This window comes from Tinamus guttatus, unplaced genomic scaffold (assembly GCF_059628265.1).
Source record: "Tinamus guttatus ecotype Peru unplaced genomic scaffold, ASM5962826v1 Tinamus_guttatus_pri_ptg000408l, whole genome shotgun sequence".
NCBI classification, from domain to species: Eukaryota; Metazoa; Chordata; class Aves; order Tinamiformes; family Tinamidae; genus Tinamus; species Tinamus guttatus.
The window spans coordinates 457,554-472,080 of NW_028288942.1; the positions used below are offsets into that span (position 1 = coordinate 457,554).

At 43.2% G+C, this 14,527-nt stretch overlaps 1 protein-coding gene across 1 annotated transcript in view; it reads right to left on the reverse strand.

Moving 5' to 3' along the window:
* The window catches only part of TEAD4 (TEA domain transcription factor 4), a 41,016-nt gene extending 37,789 nt beyond the window's left edge, over nt 1-3,227 (reverse strand). The window contains exon 1 of the mRNA XM_010214025.2: nt 2,973-3,227. Within this exon, the coding sequence (XP_010212327.2) occupies nt 2,973-2,979 (7 nt within the window). The 5' untranslated portion in view covers nt 2,980-3,227. The remainder of the gene's footprint in view (nt 1-2,972) is intronic.
* Between the last annotated feature and the right edge of the window lie 11,300 nt (nt 3,228-14,527).

The window sequence follows — 14,527 nt, forward strand, 5'->3', positions numbered from 1 at the left end:
GATGAAATCATGGCCTATATTTACGTGCCCTGCTTGGTCATATCTTTCTATAGATTCGCAGGCTGGGCCCCTCTGCCTTGGCATGGGTGCTAAAGACTCGCCCGTAAGCGTTGGATGGCATAAATCAGAGCGCGGAGCTCTGTCAGGAGCACACGGAGCTGCCTCTCCTCGCTGGCAACAGGTGCAGTGGAGGCAAGCAGGGACATTGCCCCAGTATGGAGCTGCGGGGGAGCTTTGTAGACAACCTATCAATTTATTGTCCGGCGCCATAGATTATTTACCTTCTGAATCTTGCAGGTTAACTTAACGGGAGACTTTCCACCAAAAGTCAGTGCATGCAGGGTCAGAGCCTAGTTCAGTCGCTTTCGTTTCTGTGGTTCATTCTACTTTGTCTTTGCTTTTGCCCCCACAATTCTCCTACTTCTTTTCCAGTCCATTTCAGTCCCTGCTCTGACACATTAGCCCTAAAGCTGAAGTATTTCAGAGACAAGGGCTACACAAAATGATTAGGAGATAAAGCCAGGGTTAAAATACATCTGTTTCATTAGTAACTTTAAGAATCAGCTGTCACAAAAACTAGCGCAGACTTAAAATGGTGAGGAGCACGTTACTAATCTAAACCCTGACAAGCCACAAGGTTCATTTTCAAGGAAGATTTTAGTTGTCTAACATTTCAAGCAAGCATTGCTTCTAAAAGCAGTAGTCCTACCCTCATCTCAACCATGGCTGCTCACTCCCGTCTCCATCATCACTCTCCTAAGTGTGAGTCCAAGCAGTTGTGCAGCAAGGCAGTGAAACAGATCACAGGTGCAAGTTCAAGTTTCTTTTCTCTCCATTTTTGGCCATGTTCGTTTTAGGCCGGATCCATTTCCTGGTCTGTTCCACAGCATGGTCATAAAAATATTTGTACCAACACAGAGCAGGAATCAATATCTACGTCAGAATGCTGCCTAGTCTTAGGGTGATCATGCTCAACATGGAAGTGTAGCTCTGTAATTGTTCAAGATATTGCTGCCTTCTCCCTTCCTTGTTCCTCATGGTGCAAAATGCCATTTATCCCACTGTGTCAGTCCAGCTGTTTTTATAGTTATATTTAAGCCTGATCATAAGATGCAAGCTGAGGTGGGCAGAACTTCTACTGTCGCTTGCTGTGTGGTACCCTTGACCCATATTTAGTCATTACTGCTGCCATCCTCACTTGGAAAGGGATCACATCTCATGGCTTTGAGGCCCCTGGTACGCTGAACTCACTTGGAGTCTCTGCTGTGGGAGAGCACAACTCTGGTCCTGGGGACTCAAGAGCTGGAGCCATGACAGCCTAAACTGGTGCTAACAAAACCAAAAAGACAATTTTCCCCCTAAGTTTGCACTTTGGGGGAACTCAGTGCAAGATGAGAAAAGCCCTAGAGAGGGTAGAAGAGGGCAGGAAAGGGGATTTTGGAGGAAAAGAAAGTCTAAAACCATGTCACCAACTGGCTGAAACCAGTCAACAATTAATTTAGCTTGGATTACAGAAGAACACAGACTCAACAGGAACTATGGGAAGATTCCAGAAGATCATAAATATTCCAGTAATTTAGCTTCTCATCTGCCTGCAAAATAGTCAAGTTATCAGCCTAGACAGAAGTGTAATTTGGTTTCAAGTTTACAGCCATAGCCAAGGCAGCTAGCCCAAACCGAAACTATCACAAAAATCTAGATCAGTAGTTGCACTTGTGTGGATGAGAAAATCTAGGGAAAGAACTTAGCTAAACTCTGCACTGAAGATGTTTTCTATTTCCATATGAGTATGCACCTACTTAAACCAAACAGTGTAGACAAGACCTTGTAAGCAAGACTCCACCCAAGCCACCATAGCAATCTATAGCAATCTATCCCTAGATGAGAGAACAACGACCTAAAGGGTTGGACAGAAGCCTGCAAATGATGTGCAAAATGCTGCATATAAAGCTTCAGGGCATGTTGCTCCCGTGGTGAGGAGTGCAGAGACACACAGATTCAATAAATTGTAAAAAAAAAAAAAAGAAAAAAAAAAAAAAACCTCTTGAATATCCAGGGCAGTAGAGGGTTGTTTTCCACAACATTATTCCAAGTGCAATGAGAAACAGTTTTAACATTGGACTTTTACCCAAAGATTGTAAACTCTCAACCTCTGCTTTGCTTTAGAGTCACTCACAGTACCTGTAGACTCCTTCTAAACTAAACAATCCAGACCTGCTCTTCATGGACTACAGCAAGAGAGAAATTTTAACAACTGTGGAACGGATCAAAAATGACCTCTATCACCTAGAAATTGGCTCTGCTGCAGCTGCAGGCCAGTATATCTCTGCTTTCAGGACTAAGTGGCATGGTAACTGAGAACAGCCCACAGGTGAGAGACATTCACGGCAGTGCTGTAAGAAGGCAAACTAGAGCAAAAGATTGCAGCCAGAGTGGTCTGGTTTCTGCTGAGACTTGTTCCTTTAAGTGCAGGTACCTAAAGAACTGTCTATGCTTGTACAACACCAGCAGGGCCATTCAGTGGTTCAGGAGCTCAGCCTGTGAGCATCACAGACACCAGCCTTTACCAGTTAGCATAACATGAAGGTTAGAGAAGGCAGTGGGAGATATAGGAGATACCTTAAAGGATGTATTTATTCACATCCACTGGGCTGTTATAGTGTACTTATCCAAACTTTAGCTCAGCAGCATGCCTAGCTCTGAGATTTGCCTTCTTGGTTCCCCCCCTGAAACAGACACCCTTTAACTCACAGTGTTTTTTGCTTGAGGAATATCTGTTTCTGTTGGGAAAGGGAAGTTTAAAATCTTAAGCTGGTTAAAATCTTCACTGACATTCCTAAACTTAAAGTCACCAACTGCTTCCAGTTGGGATAGCCCAAGAGGAAGGAAGCAGTTCAGGACATTATTTGGTACGAGGCAAGCGGCTTGCGCAGTTGCCTGAGGCGCTGTGAGGGGCCTGCCTTTCTCCTTACCATACATCTTGCCTTCGTCCGACAAGATAATCTTCCGCCGTCCGCATGGCGGGTAGATGGCTAGCGCTTCCTGGAAGCTCTGCTCAATGTCCGGACTCCACACGCCCTCGGCGTCATTGTCAATGGGTTTGTCCAAGGCCTCGCTGCCCCCCGAGTCGTTGCTCCCCTCAGGGGAGGTGGGAGAACTCCACTCGTTGGAGGTAATGGTGCCAGCTAGAAACTCCAAGGTGCCACGTGGAGAAGCGGACTCAGAATCTGCAACAACAAACACATCCCATCTTTTGGTTAGAAATCCTCCTCTCTAGGAAAACAGAGGAGATGCTAAAGGGAAAAAAATCTAGCAAACAGGGAGCAGCCCACGCATGTATGAATTGGCCTTCCCAAGAGAGAAACACTTCAGCTAATACCCAGTTCTACCAAAGAAGCATTCGGTCTGAACAGGCTCAATCCCTCTGCTCTATCTTAAAATTCAAACGTACAACAGAATAACTAGAACAGAAGGGGTCAACCAGCTTGGCATAGCAACTAGATACATGTGCTCCTAATGCATAACTCATATGAGTTTATAAGTTCTTTCATCAAGGCTTCAGCAAACACAGTTTACCTCAATTTTCCCTTAAATGGTAACTCAGCCATGTGCTTCATTTCATTACTGTTGAGATAAAAGCCTTTTCTTTTCCAGGTCCTCCTGCTGAAGAGCTTGCTTCTGTATCTTTTAGGCTCACTGCTTTCCAATTCCCTTCAAAAACCCTTTTTTTTCTCCCCTTCCTTTCCCATCTGCTGTCACTGCATTACTTTTGTAATGTCATTTAACTTTCTGAAACATGCAGGGGTTCAGTCTGGGTGAATGACACCACACAAAATAAAGCTGTGATGAATTACCTAGTCATCACTGAGCACGGAGGTTCAAATTTTCTTAGATACTGTTTCACCAGACTGGAGTTAGTGGTCAGTGTCATTTTTAACACTGACATTTCTGCTTCTTAATCATCAGCCACAATTTAAAAGAGCAATTCCCAGAGCCAGGCAGTTTAATGGAATGTCTCCCCAGCCTGCACATTATAGGCTGGCAGGGGCAGAAGGCTCTAGGAGTTAAAGGATAGCAACCCTGGGTTGCACATCAGGAATCCTGATTGCTTAGCTTAGGTTGTTTCTACCACTCATCTTCAGAACAACTTTAACAGTTCTCTGGGGCTCTCTGCCCCTTTATCCTTTGCAGATCTTGGGCTATTAGATTGCCAGTGGCAGGAATAAAAACTGGTTAGAAACAAGCTTAGATAACAACAAATAGCTATTTTACATCTCCACAAACTCAGGAAACAAGTAGGATAACAGAGGATGTTTGTACAATAAATTTCTGTATGCAGTATATTCCTCACATCATGATGCAGGGTATTTACATGTGGTTGAGATGGAAATCCAGAAAATCTAGTATACAACTTATTCCCCCATTAGGATGTTTGGAACACAAGAACCACTAGCATGATCTACCACCATTCATCAGTCCACTTGGATCCCTACATGGCACTATTTTAACTCTCTTGACCCATGCTATACAATAAATGGGAGAAGAAATAAAAACTGGGAGTTTCCCAATGGAGACCCAGGCACAGGACCCACCCTGTTTCACCTGCTCTTTTGATGTCTCCCCAGGCATCCCTCATTTCTGCTGGCTATCCATCATTTCCATATTTAATGCACATTAAAATCTCCACAGACACAAGGCACAGACTACTTTTAATTTAGGCTGACAGAAATGGCAGTGGGCATAAAGAAACCTAAGGTTTGACATAAGAAAGGTTCTCCACCAGCCTCTCTACCAAGTAAAAAAATACTATCACCGTTTGGCAGTGGGACTTCCAAAGCCATGGCCATTGGGAAGCTGCAGCCACTGCTCTCAAGAGCTGAGCCCCCAGCAGGCAAAATCAGGTCCTAGGCAATGCATAGCCATCAAACAAACAAACAAAAAAGAACCATTTTTGAAACAAGTTACTTTCATCTCAATATTTCTGCAGACAATCTGAGCAAGATGTGCTGCAATCTGAACAAATACATCCGATGCATAACTTTTCTTTTCACCTCTGCATCCACACTCTACAAGTTGCTGCCTGATCATCTCATGTTTATGAGGCTTCAGTTCTGTGCCAATCATCGTCAGTGACGGGAAGCTCTGGGTCCCTTCTGGTCCAAGCTCCAAAACAAGCACAGAGGGAAACACGGGCTGCATGCAGGACACCCTGTCAGGTCCCAGGACTCTTTTCTCCAAATGCAAAATAAAAGCTGCACTGGCTTCAACTGAAGTTATTTCAACACTCAGGAGAATCCACAGAGCAAGAGAGAAATATCTGAGCCTTTTCTCGCACTGATCTAAATCAAGGGAGAAGTGACTAGATATCTTTTTTCCTTTTTTTTTTTTTTTTTTTTTTTTAAATCGCTGCTTCTCACTTTCACTTCTAGAACAGCAATATTAGGCACAGCCCAAGCTACACCTAGGTCAGTAGCTAACGAGATAGGACTGGCCATGACAGCATACATTTTTTCTATAGCTTGGAGCCTGCTTCTGCTCTGCCTTCTTGGAAGTACAGCTATTTCTGACTGATGGTGAGGGAAACGGAATTGGCTGGATTATAAAATTAGGCAGAATATTTGATCATTTCTGTCTAAAATATCAAAAATCACCAGTATACTAATACTAATCAGCTTTACTTGGCCAGCTTAAGACAAAGGCCACAGACCAAAATGAACATGAGCCTCTCATTCGGCAAGTGCAGGGGCTTTACGGGACTGTTTCATGTTAAGACCCTAAAGGATCTGTGCAGTTTTCTTAAATAATTTTGCTCAAATAGTATGCTCCATGTGCAGTACCACCCAGATCAGAAACATCAGTATGGCTAAATTTGGACAGATGCTACCTGGGTCCATAGGTCTCTTTCACTGAACGCTTCAGGCCTTTAGTGACCAAGATTGTTGAACACAATTTGGAACCAGCCAAATCAGCCATTTATTAAACCAAGTAAAGCAAACTATAGAGAAGCTGGGGGGCAAACTGTATGTTAAAAGACTCTAGTAGTAGGGCAAAAAAAAAATCAGTAGAATCATTATTCATCAGAAAAGGAGTCTGGTCAGAATTAGAATGTTTACATGGAATATACTGTTAATAGAAAAGGTTTAAATAATATTAATGAATGTTTAGATACTTTTCAGTATCTAGCTTTCAATTTTATTTTTATTTTCCCATTCAATAATTACATAAATATAATACTTTTAATGGTGTCTTATTGAGCTCTATTTTCACAAGGTATTTTGTTATTTATAATTTTTTTTTCATTCCTTCTCATGCAGAGTCTGTAACAAAGTCTTCTGATGTGGGAAGAATCTCAATCTGAAAGGCAGCTTCTCACTAAACAGAATTTCCTCTTCCTGGGCAGACTCACCTAAATATGAATGCTCAGAGTAGTCACATTTCTTCTGGACAATAACCTCTGACACTGCTGATCCTCTCTCATAATGGCAAACTTTGCTAGTTTCCAGGCTAGAGTCCCTCTTGAGATTCCCTTATTTTCAATCCTTCACATTTTTTCTTAGCTCTTTCATTTCTGGGTTTGTACCTTACAGTAATTCTTCTGATCCCATTCTTTATTATTTTGCTCAGAGATGGTAAATCATCCTTCCTTGTGGACTCCGGTCATGTCCTGTCTACAAGAATCAAAGAAACCAGCCCCTCACAACACCTCCACCTCCTCACCACAACATCTCCAATTTCTTGTGTTTCCCTCCATTCGTGGTCTGCAAACTTCTTTATGCCATGGCTCATCTGAAATTCAAAGCACTCACCGAGAAACCTTTTGGGTTATGGGACAGGAAAACCAGAAACAACAGCACAATCTTTCAGCAACAGCAGTTTTGGTTTAATTGTTCTTGTACTGATAATTTCCAGTTCTCGCACATAGCCTCTTATCAAGGCCTAGAGACCTCACAGGGCTAAGCAGCTGCCAGGAGCCCTTTAGCAGAGGACTCACTGGCGAGGAGTGCATCTTTAACAGGCTCTACAGACTGACACATCTGCTTTCTAATGTCAGTCCCACACTTGCGGCTCTTGGTAACAGCTCCCTCCTGAGCGTGTGTGTCAGCTGCTCCACACAGATTTGTACTTTCCTGGGGATCTGAAAATCTGCAGCCAGCTGTCTCCAGTTGCTCCGTTTTCTTAGAGCTGCTCTGTCCAAAAGGCTCTCCCCTGCCCCACCATGCCCACTGCCTTTCCCTGCTGGAATCAGTATGGAGCAGGATGCACTAAGCAAGGAGGCCCCTATCGACTCCCCCGGGGCAGGAGCACTTGCCAGTGCAGCACAGGGGAGCCCGACAACATGGTCCTACTCTTGCTTCCGATTAGGCTTCACTCTGAGCAAGTCACTTCCCTTAACAGTGGACCTCTCTTCCTCACCTCATTCCTTGTCTCATTTAACAGAATTGCAAGCTCTACGGGCAGGGACTGCTTCTTGTTACAGGTATTCCTTGGTGTTACTGTAAGCAAATAAAAACTGCAGTTCCAGTACTTGCTGTCTTAGTAACATGAGCCAAATACTGCTACTACAGAGGACCTCAACCACTGCATTTTTATGTCTGACCACCAACATATACAGTCGAGTAGACAACTTAACAAAAAAAAAAAAAAAAAAGAATCCAAACAGAAGAGATGCCCTACTGCTCAAACTGTAGCTTCAGAGAGGTAGTTTACAGCAATAAGAAAACCTGGAAACGCAAGAACCAGTTACTTCCACGAAGAATACACTAACACATGTGTTTACACAATGTTGTGTAGTAACGCAGGAGATTGACTTCAGAAAAATAACAGTTTGAGAAGAGCTACCGATTAAGGTACAGCATCACACAGTACTGAAGTCTAGCAGCAGAAACAGGCAGGGGAATTCTACAGGACACCAAAAAAAAAAAAACAGCTCAGTCCCTCTGAAAGATGAATGAGAGCAATTGGTAGACGGGTAGCTCCAAGGGGAAGCAACTCAAAGATTACAAGAGAGAAGGAAGGATCATTACCTGGCAAGCAGTCACTCGGGCTCCCCAGAATCTGTGCTCTGGTCATTAAATCAGTCTAAAGCTAGACCCACTCTGGTTCCATCAGAGGTCACAGTGAGGTCGGAGAGGATCAGGACAGTTCAGAGGGCTCTAACAACTTATCCAAGTGTTACAATCCCAGCGTTCACGCTAGGCCTCCCGCAATCCCTGTGCAATGCTGGCTATTTGCTATGAACATCCCTGTCCAGGACACCAGAGATTTGCTGCTGAAGCCTGTGCATAAAACTAGTAGTGCAGGTGTTATATGGTAGAGGAAAAGCAAAAACTCCTTAACAGGTAGCAGCACTACGGCAGGCAAAGAAGAGAACTGAGATTTCCGTATGTGCATCAGGCGGGGTGATGCAATCATTGCACTACATCTACAGAGAGATGCTCGGAGATTTTTGTCACTTTCTAAGCACTGAATAAAACCAGTTTACAAAGGAAGGGGCACTACCAGATTCAGATCACATCCGCTGCGTGCCTGGGCTCCAGCAGAATGTTTCCTACAGCGTGCAGCTCAGTTTGCTTGGCGTGCTGAAACCGCCTGCAGCAGCTGCTCTTCCAAAGGCACCTGACTTCCTAAGCAAAGCAAAACAACACTTTTCAATTATCGCAGCGGTAGAGCTCTGGTTGAAACGGAGGAGGATGTAGCGTCCAGCACAACGATATAGATCAAAACAAGGAGAGACGGGAACTGCTCTCGGAACAGCCCTGGATACTGCAGTCAAACAGGACGCGATGAGGTAAGGCCGCGCGAGGCCTCGGGCGCCATCCCCTCGGCTACGCTCGTGGGCGCCTCAGCAGAACCCAACCCCCCGCGGGCCGAGGGAGGGAAGGGCCACATGCCCCCGAGAGGCTGACTCCGTTCTCATTAGCCACGGTGGCAGGTGTAGAGGTTGCACAAACTGCCAGCACAGAGCCCATACCGGGGAACTGTGTTACAAGGCCACCGGCAAGGGACCTGCAAAATGACTACTGGGCAACCCACACCTCAACTGGGAGGGAAGAGGAGCTGGCAAGGACAGCCGAGGCCAACGGTGCCAGGCTGCCCTGGTTCCCAGCAAACACTGGGCTGGCCCCAGCCCTCAGGGGAGCAGTGCAATTCCTGGGAAGTCACGGTTACCTCCCACGTGGGAGCTGTTCCCAGATTCCCCCTGCCCTCCCGAGACATGTGTCTCGCAGCCTTCCAAACGGCAGAAGGCTGTGGTAGGGTGGTGAGGGAGAGCCAGCCTTGCACTAGTAGCAGTTACATTCCCAACAAGCATGGAGTTGGTTGGGAAGGAATTACCCAGTAAGTTCAATAATCACCTTCATTTTCCATTACAGAATCATCAATAAATAGCGCTAACTAACATGTTTAAAGCAGGACTGACTCTTCGGGTACAAGCAAGTGTACAGACTGACTTAAATGGCTCAGGTCTTACCAAATCAAACTTAAGGGAGAAATAAATCGTGCTTAAAATTTTACCAAAGAGTAATCTTAACCTTAATATTGAAAGATAGGGAGCTTCTAGGAGGAACCTAAAAAAGTTTTGCTCCTAAATCTACTGTAAGTCAGTTCTCTGAAAATCTCAATTGCCAGACTCATCCCCCATTTAACCTATGAAAAACTATAGCATAAGAAAGCAAACAAACAAAAGTAAAGTAAAATCCAATCAAGTATTTCCAGACAAGAAAAAAAAATACCTTTAAAGCAGTTTGCAAATGCAGGTGCTTTTAACTTCAAAAGGACTCCGTTTTCTTGGGATTTAAGTTTATTATTTTCTGGAAATTGCAAATCTTCTGAATCTATCAAGTGTTCCAAAACTGAGGGACTCACAATTTGAACATTACAAAAAGTGAGGGCATTAAGTGCTTTCCCCATTCCTGCCTTCTCTTCATGCCTCTCATCCCTCTTGTCTAGGACTAAAAAAACTACAACTGTGACATATTTACGTTCTCATGACACCAATGGCAAAATTTCACATGAATTCAGACATGAGACATTGATCGCTTCTCAAATCTCATCCAAAGGAATGAAAATACTCAGCTCCAAAACAACAACCAGCCTTCAGCAAGAGCAATAGCTGAGCCTGAGCTAACAGTCTTTTCACAGAATAGAACCAATTCAGCACATGCCATGATACTAGTAGGAGTTAAGTGGGAGCTAAAGGTGTTGGCAATTCTCATAAAGCAAAGCCTAAAAGTAAGGAATAACCATGCAACCTAGAGGCCCCACGAATGATCCCTACTCTCTACTGCTTATGAAGCAGCTACCAAGCTCTCTGGGGGCACCAAAGCCACCTCACTGCAGCGCTGGTGTGTGCATGCTCCACCTGGACCATGCGGCAAGTAAACATTCACTGCTGACGCCTCAAAAGATCATTTCTTAAAGGCTGCCACTCAGGAAAGACCACCAAATTTGTTCTTCCATAACGGAGTCTGAGTGGAGTTCTCAGAAGATGAGATCTCTGACTCCCAGAGATTCCTTAAGTGAGTCCTTAACTCATACTAGTGTAATTCTGAGGTCAGAACCCTTCCCTTTGAATTGCAGCAGCAAATATACTCTTATTTCCAAGTAGCTACATACAGATTTCATGGAAAGCAAGCAAATACCATAAGCACCTGTAATTATGGCCCCAATCCTCAAACTGCAAGCACTAAGCAGAGAAAGAAGGCAAACAAGACAAAGCAAAAAATGAAAAGCACAAGTTAAACTTACCACTAGATATGACCGGAAAGCTCAAACCTTCTAATCTATCTCTTTGCCCTTCCAGGCCCTTCTCCCCAGGAAGGTCAACAGGTTATATACCTTCTGCTGGATTAATCTACAGGGGAACATGGGCAGCCAGCCAAGCACAACTAGATACTTAAAGGGACACCATCAGCAAAGACTCAGCTCCACTTTTGAGAGCATGTTCTCACAAATAAGAGCTGTGACCAAAAACAAACAGCAGAAAGAAAAAGACCCTGCTGCTTTAATATTCTCAGTTAGCTTACTCGATGCATTCAATATGGCAATTTTACTTGTTCTGAGCAGGTATTTTATTCCATTTGTGTAGAGGTTTCACACATGAACAGGGGAGGGGAAATAACTTACTTTTTTAATTAGAAAGATGAAGTAAAAAGTGCTAGATAAGGAGAAAGTCCTCTTATGCAAACCTACTTTGCACCTCTCTTCCCCACCCCCCCATCCCCCAGCTCTGCCACCCTGAGAACCTCTCTAAATCCTCCTACTCCAATATCAATGAGATTTACTTCAAGGATCTATTCAGGAGAGGTATGGTCAGATAAGATGGATTTACCTATCAGTAAATCATCCTACATTTGCACTTTCCTATCTCAGTTAATGGATACTCAGTGCTCTCCTGACTTTTCCTTTGGTTAAAGCACAGCAGTTCTGGTTATAATAGATTAAACTTTGTCTGAACATTTGCCATTAATGGTTACCATACTGTTTGAAAGGAAGCACTCTGAGGACTATGATAATTTATTTTCTCTTTAGCTATAGCAAAGCACAAGTTGCAAAGGTTTGTATCCAGGCTCTGAAAGCCACTCACGCTCGTGTCTCTGAAGCACAGCAAAGTAAAACACCTAGCTACTGGCAATCATATTCTAAGATACAATCAAGGTAACTATAAAACTCTAACAGAAAGCAGAGCCAGTGACTCAGCCAGTGGCACCAGGAACTGGAAAAGCTGCCCCGCCCGATCAGGAAAACCTCTAATTCATATGGTGTAAAAACAAAGGGAACTGACTGCATCATCTCCAGAAAAAGGAGGAGCCCAGGGGCACAACAAAAACAAAGGGAGAGAAACACCAACCCTCTCACCAGGTCGTCTCAGCTCTTGTAACCTCAGAGCTCCATTCAAGCACACCGCTGATTTCTGTAAAGCTCTTTCCCAGATCACGGCTGCAGAAAGTAATGTGTTTGGTATTGGTTTAACATGGTGATGGGCATAATGCAGAAACACGGGAAGAGAGAGGGGAGCATATTATGAACAGTACGTAGTTTGAGTTTATTATAAATGATATCATAAATTTTGATCAACTCAACTGTTTTTCAAAAGGAGAATAGGATTATTATAAAGCTGGAGAATTAAAGGAATACAGTGGATGATGGAACAGGTTTACATGCAGAATTGCATTTACTACTCTCCAAGCAAATCACTGATGATTTAAGTTACTTGGAGAGTATTACTTATATGATCAGTAAATTAACTTCAAAAATAAAAATCATGACATATGCTCATGTAACCAACTTCAACATGGATGCCTGCTGGTTTGTGGCAGGAATCTCTGCTCTCCCGTTTTACTAATTAATGATCTAAAAGACTGGAAATAGGCATGCTAATGAAATTTGCAGATGATATAGAACGAAGTTTACAAACTCCAGTGCACAGAGACACTTCAAGGGGATTCAAATAGTTCAAAATAACAAAGACAAGGGGGAAAATATCCCAAAATAAGACTATCTGGGAAAAGTAAGGACAAGAACCTGAAGAAACACCAATACAAAACCAAAGACAAATCAAGTGAAGAAAAAGCTCAGTCAGAAATGGACACAAAACATACAAGGGAAGACAATAACTGAAAGAGCAGTTTGCAAAGCAAATAGATGGATGCAACTTTTGTACGCCTTTCCTCAGCAAACGTTCCATTAACAAAGAGATATAAATCACCTCCAACGTGTGGCATATCACATCTCCTTCTGTAAAAGGACAATGGACAAAATAAAGAAAGTTCAGAAAAAGTATCACAGCAATCATTAAGCCTGGATGGCAGATTTGAAAAATTTTGAAAACAGTCTGATTAGTAGTCTGTAACAAGTTAGAAGGTGCAAATACCAGTCCCCCCAAAAATAAAGAAAAATAAGAAGAGAGAAAGAAGAAGGGAAGAACAAATAAGAAAAAAAAATAGAGAAGCAAAGAAACAAGTTATTCCAAAGTGCACCAAGGCAAAAACTGTTGCAGTAGAATCTGTCTGAATTGGTCTGAATGTCAGGTAATCTTTCCTGATGACACAGGGCTACAGAAAAGCCGCCTATGATAATTAATGGAAGATCTACTATGGGATATTTAGGGGAAAACAAAACAACAACAAAAAAAAACAGACTGAGCTATAGGGATGGTATGATAGATCTTTACAGGAAAAAAAAAAAGAAGAAAGGGCAATGCTGAACTGTTGCTTTCCTAAGATACAGGCCAGTAGCCAAGTAAGACTGAAAATCATGTGACTACCACAGAAGTGACTACAGGCCTAGTGCAGGGTACAATGTTCCCAAAGACCTGGTATAAGATGGCAATATTGCCAAGAGAAACAGCTCAGATCTTCCCTACCACTCAGCTCCAGTTCCTGTGCCTCATCATCCACATAACCATATGGTCACATAAATGTTAGTGTAACTGGCCCGTGGAATAGATCTGGCTGAAAACTAACTTGATAAAGGTTATTTTTCATCTGGATCATCTCTTTCCCATGGGAGCATCCTGGGTCCAGAACTGGAAGTGCAAATACACTCCAGTGGCCAAGAAAATAAGTTCCACCAGGATAGAAACACACAATTGGAGGCCGTGTGGACAACTTCTTTCTTCAGTAGTACCACTCTAAAACACTTGTTCACCCACCCCTTTAACTCTGATGTCCTGGAGGAAAAAAAAAAAAAAAAAAAAAAAGGAAATAACCCACATGTTACTAAGGAAGGAAAGCTGCACGGACAAGCACAGCATCATTCCAAACAGCAGTAATCTCAGGCAGGAGCTGCTGGAGACTGTAGTTTTCAATAGCCTTCTCATAACCCTACTTACTGTATGAGTCCTGTAAAACATCTGACTGAGAGAACAAGAATGCAAGTTTATTTTAAACACAAGTAGGACTCTGTGCCATTGAGCCCTCCTTCTCTTCAGAACTTGGTCAAAAAACTCATGCAGTTTTTTCACGGAATTTCCATGCTATATATCAAATATATGCCACAGTAATAACTTAAAATACTTTAAAACTGACAATAAAATTAACTCAAAATCTGAAAGATGTACAAGGAAGCTAAGAGAGTGGGAAAACTGCTAACACTTATCACTAAGAGGAATTCTCCTGCACATTGATTTCTGCAGAAATCACCTCCGAGAGGCTACAACCAATGAGTGGATACTCGTGTTCAAAGATTACGGACTTGTCACACACTCGAGTTTGACTGAAAAATCCAGACCGGGATTTTGGAAAAGCCCTTGAAGTGCCTCCGCTAGCCCTGGCTTGGTGCCTTCAATCTCGCCTCTAAACTGAACTTCCCAGGAGAATTACCAAGTCCCCCAGCATCCCAGGGCTCCCATAAGGAAACCCCTCCGTATTCATTATGCACAGCCGGGCTCTTCTCTGTCGTGAGAAAAAGCTATCGCGACCAAAAGGTCTTTTTGTCGCAAAAGTCTTTTGGTCTTTAACTTTACCGCTGGTCGTAGAGCAACTGTAACAGGCCCTAACCCTTGTTTCACCATCACACTCCGTTTTGC